This window comes from Planococcus citri, chromosome 2, assembly GCF_950023065.1.
Source record: "Planococcus citri chromosome 2, ihPlaCitr1.1, whole genome shotgun sequence".
In the NCBI taxonomy this organism is placed as follows: Eukaryota; Metazoa; Arthropoda; class Insecta; order Hemiptera; family Pseudococcidae; genus Planococcus; species Planococcus citri.
Window position 1 is genome coordinate 56,118,679 of NC_088678.1, and position 19,890 is coordinate 56,138,568.

The following is a 19,890-nucleotide window of genomic DNA, read 5'->3' on the forward strand; positions in this document are numbered from 1 at the left end:
GTTGAAAATTTTTTCCTTCGGCAGTTTTCAACCATATTTTTTCAAACTCTAGATATTACCCAGGGTCATTCGTGTAGATTTTTTGGAACTTTTTCGAATGAATCTCTCAAGTGCAATGCGCATTTGTAGTCTTTTTCAATGGCACTTTTGGTTACTTCCAGCCGAAATAGACTACATATCGCAATTTCAACGAAATCATAAATCTTCGATTTTTCATACTCATTTTCATCAATGTGATTATTTTCCAATTTGGAAAAAAAAATGTATAAAATTTTTTCCAAAATTAAACGGTCTAAAAATCAGCTAGAGGCTTAAAGAATACTCAAAACTATCACTAATCGATAAGGCAGATAAAAAATGAGGTATAAACTCAATTGAATCAGTGGGAACAGAAAGGGACCAAGTCACATTTTTCGGATATAGGGGTTTCAAAGTACGGTGGATCGACTGGTGATGTCAGATTTCCGCAAAACTGCCGGGAAAATGGTATTTGGGCGCAGAAAAAGGGCGGATCCGCATTTATGACTTTTTTGTAAAATGTTTTAAATTCCTTGAAAAATATCTAACATTTTTGAGAGGACCATTTTTCGAAATTCAAGTTAATCTCTGAACTGAAAAATTATGAAAAAATTAACAACTTCGGCAAAAAGTCTTATACCTCAAGGGTTTTTTGGCCAATTCAAACGAGATTGCAGTCTAAATGATGTACTTAGATGTAGAATCAAGCCCCATTCGTGCCCGAGCAATTTCAACAGAAATTTTGTCGATAGGGTGCAGAAAGGGTCTAAGTCCCATTTGTTTAGGCAGCAACAGCGCCGGCGCACGTGAATATTTTTTTTTCTAAACAATGCTAAAAATTGTGCCTTGGGGTCCTCTTTTAATGACCTAAAGCATGTTTACCAAAAATTTTTAATTTTCAAATAAATCAGTTTTTTGTTATTCCTGAAAAGTGCGAAAATGGACTTAGCCCCTTTCTGTTCCCACCGATTCAATTTCATCTATGTACCTCGATTTTATCGAATTTTTATGGGTACTTTTTAAGAAAAATTCCTAAATAGATATAACTTGCAGTGTTTCGCCCAGAATCGTCACCGATTCCCATCCAACATACTTTACAGGACAATTATTCTACCTGTACCAGTGTACCAGCCTTATACAGCGACCAAGTTTAATCAGAATCGTACCGCAGAAACTTCCCCATAATGGAAACTTTGGTCCAAAATGAAGGTACCCAACAGCGTGCATAATAAAAAGGCCAGACCTTCGTTTAAAGTAGCCTTTAATCGATTCATCAAAACCGCATCCGTTTCGAATTCCAATTGAAAACTTTTAAAAATACGCTTCATTTCGATCAAATTCCATTCGACTGGTCGGTCTCGTTCATTTGAGAGAAAAAATGATAATGCCCAAAACCGAAATGAAAATCCGCTGGTAATAAAATCGGTCGCGGATGGTGACCACATCGTCAATTAGAATACGCACATTAGAGCGGCAGTACTTCCGCATGTGTATAGGTTTAGCTACCTGGTAAACTCGTATCTCGTATCTACACAAAAGGGGTGTAAAGAAAAACTCGACGTATACAATTCACAAAAGGATTGGTCGCTCGTCGGGAAACAAGTGTAAAAATACGCGCTATTTAAACTACACTCGTTATAGGAAGTATTTAACCACGATTTTCCCGCCAGTAAGTTCGATTTCCCGGTCGTCAAATAAATCACCTTTAATTCGCAAGTTTATTTCGCGTTTTTTTTTTCTCGCAGCTTTTATACTTTCTGGGTTTCTAATAAACGAGCGCGCTATGTATAATACATCAACGATGAAACGTATACTTCACTACCGCCCTCATCGGAACGTTTTCCATTTTTTCTTTACATCGCGCGCGCGATCAAAATTAATTCAATTTTCAACGCCGCAAACCACTTATAAAAATCGAGAATAAAAATCTTTTAAACCATCAATTTCATAATTCTTTGTTTCTCTAGAGAGTCGGCTCTCGGAACAAGAAAAAAAAACATCTACCTACTATTCGCGTTGCTGTATTGATGTTCATCTTTTTAAAAAAATTTCCAAAGCGTGAAAATTACTAGTTAAAAAAAAAAGAAGGAAAAGAAAACCTAACGTAAAAAGGAAGCTCGAATAAGAAAATTTATAACGTTTCCTTTGGCTGCGTTCTCTATGCTTTTTCAATACATTTCGTTGCTTTTCAAAATAGTAATTAGAGAACCCTTTGGAAAATAAAAATGATTGACTTGTTCTCCTTTTTTACCCTTTTTTGTAGAGCCTTCTTCTTTTCTGGAATTTTCCGCTGCGTTGCTCTGTATAAGGCTATGCCTTTTACTAACTCAACGTGAATTCAAATCGTTTCGTCGTGTCATCTATCATTGTATGCATGAAATAGGTAAATATACGGAAGTGGATAGGTCTTCTTAGCATACCACACACAAGCAATAAATGTATACAACAGATACACGTGTACATTGTATGACGTTAAATGTATCTAACATAAGTAATATGATATTACTTTTGTATTCGTATCATATACCTTGTTTAACAAAATAACTCGACAAACATTGTGATATTTCTGCTGTAAAAAGAAGTTACCTAGATTAGATATGTACATGCCCTGCAAAAATGAAGCGTTGATTAATTTTGGAAATATGTATTTATAATTTCAACATCATGGAAGGAAAAAATTCAAAAAATCAGAAATTTTCTGTAGTAGGAAAATTTTTGAAATTTCCACGAATGGCATTGCCTCGTCTGAAACCGACCCCCAATATTCGAATTTCACTCATTCGAGCCATTCTAAAGTCTCCAACGCGATTTTCGATTTTTTCAGAATTTTAAAATTTCTCCACAGGGTATAGAAATTAAATTTGGACAGCTAAAAATCAAGTTATGGATTATTATCGACTTATTATATGTACAAGATTATCTGCATTTGGCCCAATCTTCAGATGGACTCCTCAAGTGTGTTTCTCTGACCAGCATATTTTTAATGATAACTGGAGAATGATGGTCAATAGAAACACCCTCGAGGTGTCCGGCTGAAAATCTGCTCAGATGAGAAAAGACACTTCAAACAGGTTGAGAATAAGCCACAACTCGGTTTTTATTTGCACAAATTATTTTCCATGTGTTTTGGAGAAATATTGTAAAATTCTGAAGAAACCGAAAATTGCATTGAAGACTCCAGGTATGACCGAAAATGGTGAAGTTCGGTCCAAAAGAGTTGATATTGGTATCAAGATTAATTTCCATAATTTTTATTGAATAAATACACATTTTTTAAAAGCATTATCGCTGAAAATATGTAGTCAATTTTGAGTTTTCAAAAATTCGCCAAAAATTGAAAACATCAATTCGGACACCTGAAATTTTGACTATGGAGGTTTCAGATTAAGCTTTCTTTTAAAAATCTCGGTCCCATTAAAATTGGATGCGGAAACCTCAAGAGATTCCCTAGTTAGTTACATGCAAAAAATTTCCGGTGTCGACGGTGATTTTTCCAGCTTTTGAAGACGGTAAAAAATCAAATTTGGATTAAAACAGCAAAACCTAAATTTTATCGAATCGAGCTAAAAAGCTGAAATATGATCGGCATTTTTATCTATAACCGCCTTTTCCTTCCAAAAAAAACAATATTCAAAGTGGTTTTGGGCAATTGGGAGAGATTAGAAAATTTTCGGAAGTTACAATTTCCACAAAATTTCACCCAATTAAGTTAAATACATGTAGCTGAAATTTGCTAATTATACCTATTACACTTTCAACCTCACAGATCAATAGAGGCTCAAGAAATATTTTTCAACTTCCAGATTTATTCGACGATTTAAACAACAAATTGAAAAAAAAATCACCTTACACGAACCGTTTGATGAAAAAAGCTGAAATTCAGTTTATATTTTACACTTTCGATATGCTGAGTCGACTGGAGGTGGTCTCAAGTCAGTCTGAAGCTTTTAGCGAAATTTCGGAAATTCCATTTTCAGATAATGCCTCAAAATCTGTGGAAATAGACCTTGGTCCTTGAAAAAATGATATTTTATTTTTGGAGGGAATAATGAAGAATTGATTATATGTGAAAAGTAGTACAGTAAATAATATACATTATTTTTGGGTAAACATTTCTCGCGTTGAGAATTTATTAGCATCGAGATGTTCAAAGTCGTTCTCCTACCTCTGTCATCAAATCTTGTGTAAATAGGATGCATACGTTTTTCAAAATGTAAATTTATTTAAACTTAACGATAATTGGTGAGTTTTATTTTCTTTGCTGAAAAGACGCGACAAATCATCGCAAATAAGATCTAAACGATTCAAATGGAGAAATTCATCCCCATTTCGCGAAAACCAAACTCAAATACACCGAAAACTTATTCCATTCGATAGCTGGTAAAATAAAAGAAAATGTAAGGCTTTTAAATCGTGCGCTAAAGACGACATTTTCCCCAGAATCGTACATCAGGTAAAAGCTATCGCACGAAACGTGTCTCATCTCTCAAAGCAAAGCCTTATGTTTTACGAGGTTTTTTTTTCACTCTTACGTAAGAGAAGAAAATTATTCGCGTTGAAATGATCGAGAAACGGAATCAGATTAAATTAATTCGAAATCCGCGTAGCCTATTTTCATCTGGTTTATTTCATTTCACCCACCGTATAGGCGTACAAGTACAAGTACACGATTTTGTCGCGCGAGAAAATTAAATAAAACGTATTTTGGCGTTTTTACGCACTCTGCGTCGTGTAAACGCTATCGTATAGCTTTTCTTCTTTTCGATGTGTAAAAATATATAAAAAGGAAGAATAACTCGAGACCATTATTCCCATCTCATCCGGAACATCGTGGACGTGTCATTGGTTTTGACGTGTTTCTCACGTATTTTCTTCTCGCTGGCAAAAAGCATTAAAATTTTAAAAATACTCGCTGCTTTATAAACTTCCCTTACATGAGGGTTTTTAAAGCACGCCAATGAAAAGTATCTTTGTTTTTTTTCTCTCTCTCTCTCTCTCTTCAACTTGTGACGATGAATTATTCAATATTTTATCATATTTTTTGGCTGCGTTTTAAATTGATTAAATTTTTAACACAATGAAGTTTCATACAATGAGGACAGCAGAGGAGGGGAGGGGGGGAGGTTATTACATGGTCTAAATTTCAACGCTCGTCTTCGGTCGATACGTTAAATTTCACGTCTTGGTCTCGGATATTTTTCGTTTTTTCATTAATAGCGAACAAAAAAATTGTCTCGTGAGAAATTTCGCTGTACCTACTTGATGTTTTTGCGGTGAAAAGTTCACCTGTCTAGTGTCCCAAATTGATTTATAAAACTCGTGCCGAAATTCTGAACTCTTGCCAAAGCAATAATTTACCATTACTATCCCCAGGTAGTATTAGGTGGTGGGTACTGGTATAGCTAAGTAAAGTACACGAAATGATCTTTCAAAGGAGTGTTTCTTTTACACAGATCTTCAATGAAAATGTAATTTGAACGTGGACTTTTTTCTGCTTCATTTAGAAATTCCTCCGTGTAAAAGGTAGATATTTCTTTCATGTTTAAAAAATTTCATGTGACGAAAAGTAGCAAAAAAGAATGAAATTTCAAATATTTTACTTTAATAATGCGTCAAAACAGAATGTTTTCAGCATCGTACGATTATTAAATAAAAACAAAACTTTTCGAAATAATTTGAAGATTTTACCTATTTGAAAAAAGTTGCTCCGCCTATACATAGTGCTTCGGGTAACAATCGAATTGTCAAAAAAAAAAAAATTTCAAGTCTTTCCATAGCAGTAATTCACGATACCATTTTGGAGAATTCTGGTTATGACTCCAAGTCCGTAAAAAAATCAAAAAAATGTCAAAAATACATGATAAAATGAGGAATAATTCTAGATTTGAGTCTGTTGAAAGTATCTCAAGGTTGTTTACAGTCAACTGGAATGAAAAAATAATAATTTTTGAAGTATTTTTTTCAAAGTTTGACTCGAACCCGATATTTTGGACCCCCAAACCATCATGGTATCGGATGGGGTAAAATGTAGAATGACAATTGATGCGTACCTACTAACTATACTCAAAACGACCATAATCTCATTTTTGAAAATTTTGGACATTTTTCAGAATTGGACTCGGACCCGGTACTTTGGACCTCGCTGACTGTGTCATTGTGTCAGGTAGGTAAAAATGGAGAATGGCAATCGATGCGTACCTACTAACTGTACCCAAAACGATCATAAGCTCATTTTTGAAAAATTTGGAGAATTCTGGGTTTGACTCTAAGGTACTCATATGTACTTGAATTTTTTGACAAAAAGAATGCAGACTTCATCCCAGCGGAAAATGATTGGATCTGACCAGGTTTGATCAGATTCAGACAATCCCTGGATCCCATGTGATCTGACCAGATCTAATCTAATCAGACTTTTGATCAGATTAGACAAATTAAAATTCAACAAAAGCTCATCTAAAACAGCTGAAAAATTCTTAAATTTGGATGCACCTCTTCTTGAGCATTCCACCTCTCTCTTTTCAACCACCTTTCTTCAAATTTCAAAATTTATCCGCATTGACATCGTTTATTCCACCTCAAAAATATAAGAATGTGGTGGAAAATTTGGCAAATTTCGGTTCAGCTGGGAATGAGTCAATGAAAAAAATTGAATTTTTAGTAGATACATCGATGAGTACATACAACACTGTCACTGTAGGATGAATAAAAGCAACGTACATTTTTAACCTTTATTCGATTAAATTTCGCGTAATAATAACGGAGAATGTTTTCATAACGAGAGAAAAACGGATAATAAATTCAAAAGCTACGAATTCGTTGAGGAAAATAACAACAAACGTCTAAACAAACGATAGCCGCGTATATCCGAAAACGTACACAAACAGAGGCGTAAATACGCCGTAACTACGCGATCGAAAACGCGACGCAACTTTTGCTTATTTTTACTTGATGCAAAATACTCGTTTACATCCCGCCGCCGTCGGCGCTGGTACCATCCGGCGTCGAAACTTCATCTACGTCGATGAGCGGTATCAGATTATGGACAGGGCGCTTCAAAACAGTGCCGTTACGGCAAATGACGTCGACGGAGCGCACTGTACCTTGACTATCTGGATACGTACGAATGATTCGGCCTAATGGCCACTGCAAAGGTGCGGTCTCCTCTTTGCTGAGGATTACAATGTCGTTAATCTCGAACTGACGAGTTGAAGCAGTCCATTTGACCCGTTTCTGCAGGGAGGTTAGGACTTCTGGCTTCCAACGTCGCCAAATAGCGTTGCGCAGTTGGGTTACAAGGTCCCAGCGCGTTCGGTAGTGGGAGACGTCGCTGTTGGATGTGTCATCTGAGACAGCTACAAGCGGACGTCCGATTAGAAAATGCCCAGGTGTCAGGGCATCGAAGCTGGAGGCTGGATCGCGCAGCGGTACAATCGGGCGCGAATTCATAATCGATTCGATGTGGCACAGAAGAGTACCAAATTCGTCGGTGGTGAGTGCTGTGTCACCGATCGTTTTGTACAGGTGATTCTTCATAATGCGTACGGCAGCTTCCCATAATCCACCCATGTGCGGCGCAGCAGGGGGGTTGAAGCGCCATTCGATCGGAGCTGGTGATGAGAATTTTTGTATCTCGGTGGATTTGGCAAGTTCGTTGAACTTGTCATTCAATTCGTTGGCGGCGCCGGTGAAATTGGTGCCGTTATCCGAGTAGATGGTTAGAGGGCAGCCACGGCGTGCTGCAAAACGTTTCAATGCGGCGAGAGACGCCGCTGTTGTGAGGTCCAGGACCACCTCAAGGTGAACAGCTCGAGTGCTAAAGCATACGAATACGGCGACGTATGACTTCAGTTTGATAGTGCTTCGTGAGCGAATCTCTGATTTGCGATTAAATGGGCCGGCGTAGTCGACACCAACGATGGAAAATGGCGGTGATGGGTGAACTCTGTCAGCTGGCAAATCGGCCATCGGCGGATTTCGGTGAGCGTTTCGACGAAATCGTGCGCATTTGGCGCAGGTACGTATAACCTGCTGAATTTGAGCATTCAGGTTACCGATGAGCCAGTATCTGCGGCGTAGATAAGCGGTGATGAACTGGGGTCCGGCATGTGCAAATCGGCGATGGCAATCTCGAATCAGCAAATGCGTGAATCGATGGTTTGCCGGAATGATTACTGGATGACGTTGATGGTATGGTAGGTCCGCACGTTCGATGCGGCCACCAACGCGTATAAGTCCCTTCTCGAGAAAGGGAGACAGTGATGTGAGTCGACTGCGACTTGGAAGCGGTCGCTTGGCGTTCAGCTTGTCAAATTCCTTTGGGTAGGTCTCGTGCTGAGCTTTCAGGGCCAATTCAAGTTCGGCGCGTCGATGTTCAGCAGCAGAGAAACTTCCGCTCAGAGGCGGCGTTTTTCTGACTCGTGAGAGGAAGAAGTCCTTGATGCGGAGCCAAGCGGTGATGATACTCAGGACTTTACTGAGGTCCGAGTACTGGTTAATGACGTATCTGGCGAAATCTGCGTATTGGGGAGGTATTTCATCCAGCACTGTGTTCACATGAACATATACGAGAGTCGCCTGGAAAATCTCTTCTCCAAATTCGCGTGAGAGATGATTAGGTGATATCTTCAACTCGTGAAGGAACTCTGGACCATGGAGCCAGAGATCAAAACGAGGTTCAAGTTCGCTAAATGATTTTTGGCGTGTAGCCAAGTCTGCTGGGTTGAGTTCGCCTGCAACATGTCGCCATTTTTCAGCTGGAAATGTGCGAACGATGTTCTTCACTCGGTTTGCGACGAATTGGGTCCAATGACCTGGTTCTTTGGCTAGGTATGCCAACACGATTGTCGAATCGGTGTAGGCATAACAGCGATCTCGGTTACAACCTAGGGTTGTAATAACTGGTTCGAAAAGTTCGGTCAGGAGTGCAGCAGCGCAGAGCTCCAACTCCGGAATCGTACGTGGTTGGCGTTGAGGAGCGACGCGCGTTTTTGACGCAATTAGCCGCACAACTGGTGGCGCATTCTCCTTGAGAATGCGAGCGTAGATACAGGCAGCATATGCTTCCTTACTAGCGTCTGAAAACCCATGCAGCTCAAGATGAACGGATTCGGCGTTTCCTACATAGCGAGGAAACTGTAGGCTGGCGGATGCGGTGATATCGTTAAGGAAACGATCGAAACGCTGCTGGAAATCGGCGGAGACGTTTTCGTCCCAGTCCAGATTATCTGTCCACAACTCTTGGATGAGAAGCTTGCCGGTGATTGCGAGAGGTGCGAGAAATCCCAACGGATCAAAGATGCTGGATACTTTCGAGAGTGCGATACGTTTCGTTACGGTGTTCTCTGGAACTGTGACGTTGGCCAGAGATGGAAAACTGAAGAAGTCACCGGCTGAGTCCCATTCGACTCCAAGAGTGCGGCCTACTGACGAGCCACAGAGAGGTGCGTGGTCTGCCAGCTCACCGGAGAAGCGCCATTTGCCTAGCTCCATGCCAGCAGTACGTAATAAAGCGACTAACTCGTCAATGAGCTTTTTTACAGCTTCCAACGAGTCAGCACCACTCAGTGTATCGTCGACGTATGTATTTTTACGCAGAACTGCCGCCGCCGCTGGAAATTTTGACTCGCCATCATCAGCAAGTTGAAAAATCGTTCGAATTGCGGAATGCGGCGCGGAGCTCGTTCCATAGGTAATGTTGTTCAGTTGGCAGTCGATTATCTCGCCATTTTCGTAGATAACGATGCGCTGAAGGTCGCGGTCTTCGTCTGGTACCCACATCTGGCGGTACATTTTGATTATATCAGCGGTGAATGCGTATAAGAACATTCGGAAGCGGAGAAAGATGATGAATAGTGGCGCCTGCAACGTTGGGCCCACTAACAGTATGTCATTCAATGAGACGCCATTTGTCGTCTTCATTGAAGCATCGAATACAACTCGAATCTTCCCATTGTGGTAAACAGCGTGATGTGGGATGTAGTAGGTAATCTGGTTTGGTATTGGAGGTGCGCAGCGCGTCAAATGACCAAGCGCTTCGTATTCGCGTAAGAATTCACGATACTCTGCTGAAACGCAAGTGCGTTTCAGAAGGTTGATAGCTAGCTGGTGCGATTCACCAAGAATTTTGTCGGATCGTCGTGGTAGCTTTACGATAAAACGGCCTGAGACTGGATCACGCTTGTGTGTCTCAATGAATATTCGTTCACACTCGAGTTCGTCAACTGACCTGCTGTCTTTGACGCGCGGTGGCTCGTTGAGGCTTAAGAACTCTGTGATTGAGTCCACTTCTGGTTGCGTCAACTTCACATGCAGGCAGCGCACACTCGGTTCGATCGATGACATTGAGTATGGACCAGCGAGGAGCCATCTAAGCTGAGACGAGATGAGCGTTGGTCGATTCGGCTGAGTAATCATTGACGGTTGGAGGATTTGGTACAAATGATCAACTCCAATGAGTAGGTCAATGACCTTTGACTCGTGATATCGCGGATCAGCGAGATGGTAGCGTTGGGCAAAGTCCCATTCTGGCGGAGGCGTAAACGATACTGATGGTAACGGATCGGTGATCGAATCTACCACTATTGCGTGTAGATTAACGGAGAATTCACCGTTGCGCGATGTAAGCTTGATAGTGGTGGTTGAGTTGGCTGAAGACCGCGCTCCACCAACGCCACTGATCACTACTGACGATTTATTGAGCTTCAAGTTCAATTTCTGCGCGATATCTTTTGTGAGTAACGTAACGTGCGAAGCGCCATCAAGCAAAGCAGTTGCGTTGATATGATGGGTCGCAGAGGCGAGGCGGACACCTGCGGTACTCAATAATACTTCGCGGAGCTGTCGCTGCGTCACTGCGGATAGAAATGTCGCATTTGTGGACACTAACTGAGTCGGTTTCGGAGGCTCGGATGTCTGATTTGTAGTGCTAGGAGTACCGGAAGGTGGCGTAGGTGCCGCCGCCGAAGACGGAGGCGGTTGATGCGCATTATTGGACTCGAGCGGATGTAACAACGTGTGATGCGCTTTGCCGCACTGCTTGCATTTGATCGAGCGACACACCTTCGCCCAATGACCACCACGGAAGCAATTAACGCATAGCTTCGAGTCGCGAACGCGCTGGTAGCGTTCTTGAATCGGTAGACGTTTGAAGGCGTCGCACTGGTAGAGTGGATGAACCTGGTTACAACACGGACACATTCTGACGACTGAATCACCGCTGCCAACCGTAGATTGCGCCGACGACGAGTTCAACGATGCGGCTTGCGTAACTAATGCAGTGGAGGCGCCACGTGTGCGTTGAGGAGGTTGTCTAGTATTGGCTGCAGCATTCTGCTTCGATGCGGTTACGAATACTGAAGAAACGACTCGAATCCGGTTTTCTAGGAACTTGATCAGCTCACTGTACGCGTCTACGTCTGGTTCGGCGTTATCGACAGCTTGCTCGTTGTTGAGGGACGTCTCTCAGAGCTCACGGCTGCGCGAATCGAGTTTTGTAACGATGAGCTGGACGATAAGTTCGTTAGACAGGGCATCACGTTTGAAGCCCATGTTTTCGACGGCTCGTATACTGATTAACGCAGTATTGGCAAGTTTACGGAGCGATTCAGGATCGTTTTCTTTCACCTCACCCAGTTCGAAAAGTTTCTGGAGGTGAAGGCGAAGATTCAAGCGCTTATTCTCGTACCGACGTTTCAGGATCTCGATTACGACCGCATAACTACCAGCTTCGACGTGGATGTTCTGAACGAGGTCAGCTGACTCGCCAGTTAGACAGGACAGCAGATGCTCGTGACGGTGCAGGTCGTCTAAACGAGGGCTACGGACGCCACTCTGGAACCATTGAAAGAAACTGGCCCAATCCTCGGACTTGTTCGAGAACTTGGGCAGATTCAACTTGGGTAACCGAACTGAATTATCGGCTGCGGAGCAACTACGGTATTCGGAGCCTTCGTTGCTCGGTTCGGGTGTAGCCTGCTCGAGAAGCGTTTCTAACTTTGATACGATTTCGAAGTACTTGGATTCGGCAGTTACAGCTGTAACTGCGCAATCTGACTCTGTGTCGTTACCTTCGGTGGTAAGAATATCGTTATTATAAGAAGCAAACAAACCAAATTGTTCTTCCAGGTGTCGGATACGTCGTCGGAGCTCGGGAGCAGATTTACTCGTTTGCGGATTGTCTGCCCAGGTACGGGTGTTGTCGAATACGATAATAACGTTGTCGCGTAGTTTACGGAGCTGCTCGATGGTGCGTCTATTCGCCATGATGTTGGAAAATAGCGTTACTGAAGTGTACCCACGGATTGTGGATATTAGCGATCGGATGCGATATACTGGAGTACCCACGGAGTGGATATTACGAACGGATGCGATTTTCTGGAGTACCCACGGAGTGGATATTACGAACGGATGCGATTTTCGAATTCCAACGTACGACGAACGTTGAAACGATTACGATTGCGAAGCGACCTGATGATTATCCAACATGGATATTACGGAAGTAGCGAATTACGAATTCGAAACGAATTAAAAAAGCTTACCCAAGATTGGATATTACCAAAGCATTGAAAACGGAACGATTATCTCACTTGAGATATTGCTGAATTTCAATCACGTCCTAGGGTCACCATAATGTAGGATGAATAAAAGCAACGTACATTTTTAACCTTTATTCGATTAAATTTCGTGTAATAATAACGGAGAATGTTTTCATAACGAGAGAAAAACGGATAATAAATTCAAAAGCTACGAATTCGTTGAGGAAAATAACAACAAACGTCTAAACAAACGATAGCCGCGTATATCCGAAAACGTACACAAACAGAGGCGTAAATACGCCGTAATTACGCGATCGAAAACGCGACGCAACTTTTGCTTATTTTTACTTGATGCAAAATACTCGTTTACAGTCACCATAGAAAACTTCATAAAAGAGAACTCACATCATGATATTTGAATACAAACAATAACACACAGAAGATAGTATAAGGCGCCATCACTCCAGCTCTCCGATTAATTTTATTATTCAGTAAGTATCCGAAGAGGTTAAGTAAGTAAATTATAAATAAATATACCGAAGACAGTCAAGAAACTCTTTCCATTTACATCAAGCCAATCGACATTCATAGGTCTTATACGGTGATAAGAATTAGGCACGTTTTATGTTTTATTCATAACTCGGGCTATTCTCGCGGTAGAATGATTTGGTAACACTTAACGGAAATCTCATCGGAACGGCGCATTATTTATTGAACCCATTAAACGATAAGGGCAATATGGATTTCGGTTTCGGCTCGGCGGCCCTACAAACACGCATTTCAGATTCAATATAGGTATAGTTCCTATACTATCCTATAATATGTCTGAGTATCGATAAACCTCGCCAAAAAATTACCCGCACATTATCGTATATATACCGCTGCGTCCTTCGTGAATAAAAAATATACAAAAATTAGCCCAGACGAGGTACGGATTTGGAAAAGAATTAATTTCCACAAAAGGTTTTATTGCTTTTCCCATTCCCTTCAGCATGTATACAGAAAATCTATCGCACTCTTCTACCACTCTCACTTCCCTCGAGAGATGCGTAAATGCGACCTTTTCAATAGTTTTCCACTACTCTCGTGCATTTAGTACAAGGATACGAGAAAAACATCGCAGCTCAGTAAAAAAAAATCCGTGAAATTCTCTACGAGAAAAATTCTAATCAAAATTTATCCGAGTGTCATAGTCAATACGTAACGACTTACGAGGGTGCGAAAGTTATCAACCGATACTTCGTAGAATTTCACACTTTAATCGTAGGTACTTGAGAAAGCATCAGTTTTTTTCCAATTTGGGCGAAGGGGGCAAGAAAAAGTATTTGATAAATGACTTTGGAAAGACGTGGTAACAATTCTATCCACTCAACTTGATTCGTACGCCTCCATTCGGTTTTTAAAAGTTTGACAATTTCAAAAATCTAATGGTGATTGAAAAAAATTCGCAAAATTTTCAAACCATCTAATAAATTTACGAAAAGAAAACGTTCGACTTTTTCAAGTACGGTCCTTTCAAAATTGCAAGGCTTCTATCAGAACTGTAATCGATCAATAACTATTTTTTTTTGTACGGTATCAAAATATTCCAGTGAAATCAGCTGGTCATTTTCGTGAATTACCGATGTACTTTTCGAAATCGAATAACTAGTTTGTAATTTATTCAACGGTACAAATGACTCGATTAAAGGACACCTGAAAAATGTATTAATGATCATTCTGATACTTACTTCTAGACTTGAAAAAAAAATCAATAAAAACAATGATGTAAATTTAGAAAAAATGCCTCACAATGAAGGTATTCCAACTAAAAAAAATCTTTAAATCAGGTAAACCTAGGTCGAAAGAGCATGCAAAAATAGATTACCAGCCCTTTCAGACATTGAAATGCATTTTATGATTTTTGGAGAATTTTTGAACATAAAATTTGGGCAAAAATTAGGAAAAAAGTCAACCTTTTGGGGTACATTATTCATACTAAATTTTAGTTTTCTGAGTCGTCTTCGTAACATTTCAATTTATTTGCATTTTTGGCCCAAATTAATTTACCTAATCTTCAAAAATTTTCCAAAAATCAAGAGAAATTTTTGACATTTTTATTTCAAGTATTCGAGTACATCATTGTGCAGTTTTTCTGGTACCGAAACCGAATTTACCTTTTCTAATTTAAAAAATTATTTCAAAAGAGCCTTTTGATGAAATTCTTTCTAAGCACTATTATTCCATTTGCAAAATGCAAAACTTCCACAATTTTCGCAAAAAACAGGACTTTTTAAAAATTATTTGCAAAAGTGATAGTTTTTGGAAATTTTTGGCAAAAAAGAGAGACTTTCGGAAAATTGTTGAGAAAAAGTGAGACTTTGCGACTTGCAATTTTAGCAAAAAACAAGTCTTTTAGCAATTATTGGCAAAAAACTGCATTTTTTGCAATATTTGTCAAAAAAGTTGAAAAACTCAACACTTCAAATTGTTTATTATTAAGGAAAAAGTGTGAATTTTCAGTAATTTTTCTAAAAAGCGAGATGTTTTGTAATTTTTTTGCCAAAAGCAAGACTTTTACAATTTTAGTGAAAAAAAAACTTTTTGACATTTTGGAAAAAAGGGTTAATTTTTCGCAATTTTAGTCGAAAAAGCGGCACTTTTTTCATTTTTGGAAATTTTCAACAATTTTGGCTTTTTGGTAGGTAATTTGAAAAGGGGGAGATTTTTTACTATTTTAGTATTTTTGGCAAAAAGAGAGTCATTTTTTCTTGTTTTCTTCACAAAATAAAGCTAATACTTGAAAAAATTGGGTTTTGGAACAAAAGTATAGGTATAACCAAAAGTTGAGTATACTTTTAGTAACTTAAGTAACTTAAATGGTTACGTGAAAAGTAACTCAGTACGAGCCTTGTATGTTGTCTCCGATTCAATTTTTGCGATCGTCATAGCATACGTATTACGTAGTAACTTTTTAGTTTGTTGGTGGCATTCTGGAACAATTCCTACAACGATCGATAGAACCATCGCTCCTCTTAAATCTGTCCCTGAGGACATCTTTTTTTAAACGGTCTCTTTTTCTTTAACAGAGATGAACTTTCACACCGAAACCTGAAAGATGTTTTCTGAACGTGAAAGGGTAAAATTGGCGAATATTCAGTCAGCAGATTGAAATATGTATAGGCACTTCTTTCACATTTTGAGAAACCGTACCCCCTCCCCCCCAGAAAGTCAAGGCCATAGAAAAGTATTACTTATTAAATATTTGGTTCTCAGAAGGACGAATTACGACGTAAAATAATAAAATACTCCTACATATTAGGTACATCAATGGAAATATCCCTTTCGAAGATTATTTCTCCAAATACACGTTTTTCAATACATACTCGTATACCTAACTCAACTGTTTTAAATTGAAGCAAACAATCGCTCGATACTTAATTCGAATTCTATTGATATTACTCGGGCCAATATAGTTAATACACAGTAGACCATGCAGTAGACCATACAACACAACCAATATTTCCATCCAAGAAAACACCGTCAGAAAATCGCCTCTTTAGTGACGTAAAGAACCCCTATAAACAGATCCACACATGTTCAACGAGCAGCTAACCTATTAATACAGCGAAGAAACCGCTTAATTCGAAATTTCGTCGTTAAACTTTAATCAACTACTCGCAAAATATGGTATTTAATTTACTCGTAATACACTACATACCACACACTGATGTGTTGATTTGTCGCGGTGAGATGTACTCAAAATCCACTCTTGAATCGTGAATTACCTTTTTACACGTAGCTGTGGTAAAATTCTTAATCATATGCAGGTGTCAGTCAAACTCACGAGGAATTAATACTCGTGCCACTGGAAATAGTTGCTGGCGAAAGTTAATCTACCACAATGCACGTTTTTTGTATCCCTGGGCTTGTAAAACTTGCGTAAACTTAGCCCTCATCGTCGATAAAATTTACTCATTAAAAATTGCCTTTAATTTTACTCGTGCATGAACCACCGAACACTGCCACTCGAGTCTATTTTAAACTCGTATTACAGAAAATCGAATACGCAGTGATTATCTTAAACCTTCGGGATTAGCGGTGTAACTTTTTCGAAATTATTATCAACGCGATTCAAATTACCATCATTTTTTTTCGCGCTCTCTCTATACATTTCCACAAAACACGTACTATACAAGTTTTTTTTTTTTTTTTCTAAACGTGAAAAATAACGAGAGATAAATTATTGCGCAGGTGTGATTAATGGTATATCAGTATTGTACGACGCTATACATTCGCGTCGCTTCGGTCTGCGAAATGATTAAAATTTAAATCACTTTTTTTCCATACGCAAATCCAACTTTGTACGCTTGTTTCGATTTTAATAGTGAAAAAAACGCGAATTTTATGCGAACATGAGCACTTGGCCGATTCTCTGAGGGCCTTTGTGGCGTATAGTTACATACGCAGAGGTATAGCAGCGACGAAGGTTGCGTTCAAGGTTTAAATGTAAATATTTGCAAGGTAAGTAAGTTATTCGAAATGTGCGTGTTATTATATTTTCCATATTCGCAAAATTGGCGAAATTTACAAATCGATCAACAAAACCGAAACGATGGATGGTAAAGGAGCAATTTCGAACGTTAATTTGATTTAAAATTGAGAATTTACACTCGGGTTATTCAACGAGGTATTCGAAAATTTTATGAAATGTTTCATGGCCAATTTTCATCCACTCGTCGTCAACAGAGTTCGGAATATTTCATTAGGTAACTAGAAACAAATTCAAAAAAAAGGGGGGAAATTTTGATAACTAATAATAGGTATACGGGGTGTTCTGTAACAGATGTTAAGTAAATGATTTGCCTGGTAAAACTGCGAACCAAACAATGAAAGTAGGTGTAGAAAAAATTCAACCTAACGATAAGGAGATATCTCAAGGCAGCTTTCACAAAAAAAATCAGTGGTCTAAACAAAAAATTGACAGTTCTGCGGAATTTTAAATTTTCCAAAAAAGTTCAAAACTGCTGCATGGTAAAAGTTGATGAAGAAAAATAAAAACACGTTTCTTGTAAAATTCGAATTACAGTAAAATTTTGAGGCTTAATTTTAATACGTACATGATCGGAAATGGTATCAATTGGAGGTCTATTTTTTTCCAAAAAATGTCCTAGATTAGATTTCAAAATGTGTGATTGGGCAACTACAACTCTGAGAATTTTTTTTCTATTCAGAATTCATTCCAAATACGTACAAACGAGTTTTGAGAGCAATTTTAGACAGGGATCAGAAAAAGTGTATTTTTCAGGTTTAAATTTTTTCAAGAAAATTACTCAACATATGGAAATGTACGACTGGGCGGTTACAATAGCTCTGAGAATCTCTTTTTAGGTTATATTCCAACTACCAGCAACACATTTTAAGGGCTGTTTTCAACACGAGTCAGAAAAAGTGCATTTTTGAGTTCCAAATTTTCCCCAAAAAATTCCCTATAGTTTTGAAATGTTGTGATTGGGCTGCTACAATACATCTGGGAATCTCTTTTTGATGTGATATTCCAACTATCAACGTGTTTTGAAGGCCATTTCCGACATGAGCAAGAAAAAGTGTATTTTTAGGGTCCAAAGTTTTTCAAAAAAATCCTCAAATCTCAAAATGTATCCAAATCGGTCACTGCGGGACCAAAGTCTTCTCTAGATTGATTCATATGTACATAGATTGTATTTTAAATTGAATATCTCTTCAAAATCAGTTAGTTTTTCCAAAAAGAGATACTAAAAAAGGAAAGACGGAGGCTTGTTTAGAGAACAAAAAATGGAAAAAAAGAAAAATATTCTTCCTATGAAATTATTTATTACTCGGAAAATTTTTAGATACGTACATACTTTCTTCAAATTTTCAAGCTTGTCATATTTTTTTTGTCAAGTTCATTTTCGAAGTCATCTGAAGTTGTTTAGAATTTTTAGCAAAGCCAAGATGCCAAAGCATAACCGCCAGATATTTGTTTCAAATACTATTCCACGAGTCCTAGAGTATACCTATACCTAGTACCTACGTAAGCCATAAGCATAGGAAATTTCCACGAAGCCCTTGAATAGTTTTCTAACAATTAGAAATTGACTAGCAAGTACGTCAACATACGAAAATGATTCTCTTCCTTCGATAAAATTAATAACTTGTTTGGATGTAAGTTAATCAACATCAGCTTTCATTATGAATATCAAATGAAGTATTATTTTCGAACAGCAGATTGATTCATGCATTGCACATAGATAATTCCCGAAAAAACTTCATTGTGGTGAAAGGAGAGAAGGTAGATTCATTATTAAAAAAGGGTATCACCCTCTATCGACGCTATCGCAATGTTTTCAAGACATAGAATTTTCCATACTTTACTCCAATTTTGAGATAGACAAGAGCAACTATTAAAGCAAATTATTTATAATGACCGCAAGAAATTTAAAAGAAAAATTGTGCTAAGGCCTACCCTACAGAAGAAAATACATAGAAAGAAAATGACTATGAATGGAGATAAATTGAGCATATTTTAAAGTCGAATATATAGTTGGTAGGCGTTTCATTGCTCAAATAAACAAGAAAGAAACTATTTTAAAATTTTCAATAAGGCGGTGGAAAAAAAATTCAATAGTAAAAAATAATCCGACGAATGGCTAAGAGGATACCTACGTTTTAATTAACAATGTTCAAGAAGGCCATCTTAAAGAATAAAAAATAATCATGAAATTTTCATTAAGTTTAACGCGCACGAAGGCGGGTAACACGAGATAAGAAACGAAGGCAAAGGCTGAAAAAAAAAACTCCAAGATATATACGCCGAGGCTAAAAAACAATTTCCACAATAAACCTTAACTCTAGTGAAATATTCAAATTACCTCTATTTAAATTCTTCGACTGCATTTGAACAAGAGGAAAAAATTTTCTAATTTTTGCCAAATTAAGGTAATTTTTTTCTAAAGTGAAATTTTTTCCTTTATACCTTAATGGGAAAACATGATAGACCAAACGTCTAGGTTTATGGTTGAAGAAAGATGATCGAGTTCACCGTGTTTTTATCGTACACGTTTCATAAATACGACAATTATTAATTTTACCGGCCCGGTGGCGAAAACTACACCGTTAAAGTATTTCGCGAATGAAATACCTAGTACCTACCCAGTCGGGTAAAATGTTTCGAAAACACTGTTGAGACCATAGCCAAAATACCGTTTCCTAAATTATGATGGATTGCTTAACTTCCATCTGATCTCGTAAGTATGAAATGACGACGCAACAATTTTATTTCTCGGTCGCAACGAGAACGCCTTCTGCGAAACCTCGAACATCAAAAATTTAACCTTTA

At 38.6% G+C, this 19,890-nt stretch overlaps 2 protein-coding genes across 12 annotated transcripts in view; both read right to left on the reverse strand.

The window, feature by feature from the left end:
* The window catches only part of LOC135836570 (protein lin-10-like), a 149,511-nt gene that overhangs the window by 93,014 nt on the left and 36,607 nt on the right, over positions 1-19,890 (reverse strand). The window lies entirely within an intron of this gene.
* On the reverse strand, positions 6,982-12,279 carry LOC135834105 (uncharacterized). The gene is made up of 2 exons (XM_065347942.1): positions 11,490-12,279; positions 6,982-11,369 (listed from the first exon to the last, which is right to left on the reverse strand). Exons 1-2 carry the CDS (start codon positions 12,277-12,279, stop codon positions 6,982-6,984), a joined length of 5,178 nt encoding a protein of 1,725 aa, XP_065204014.1.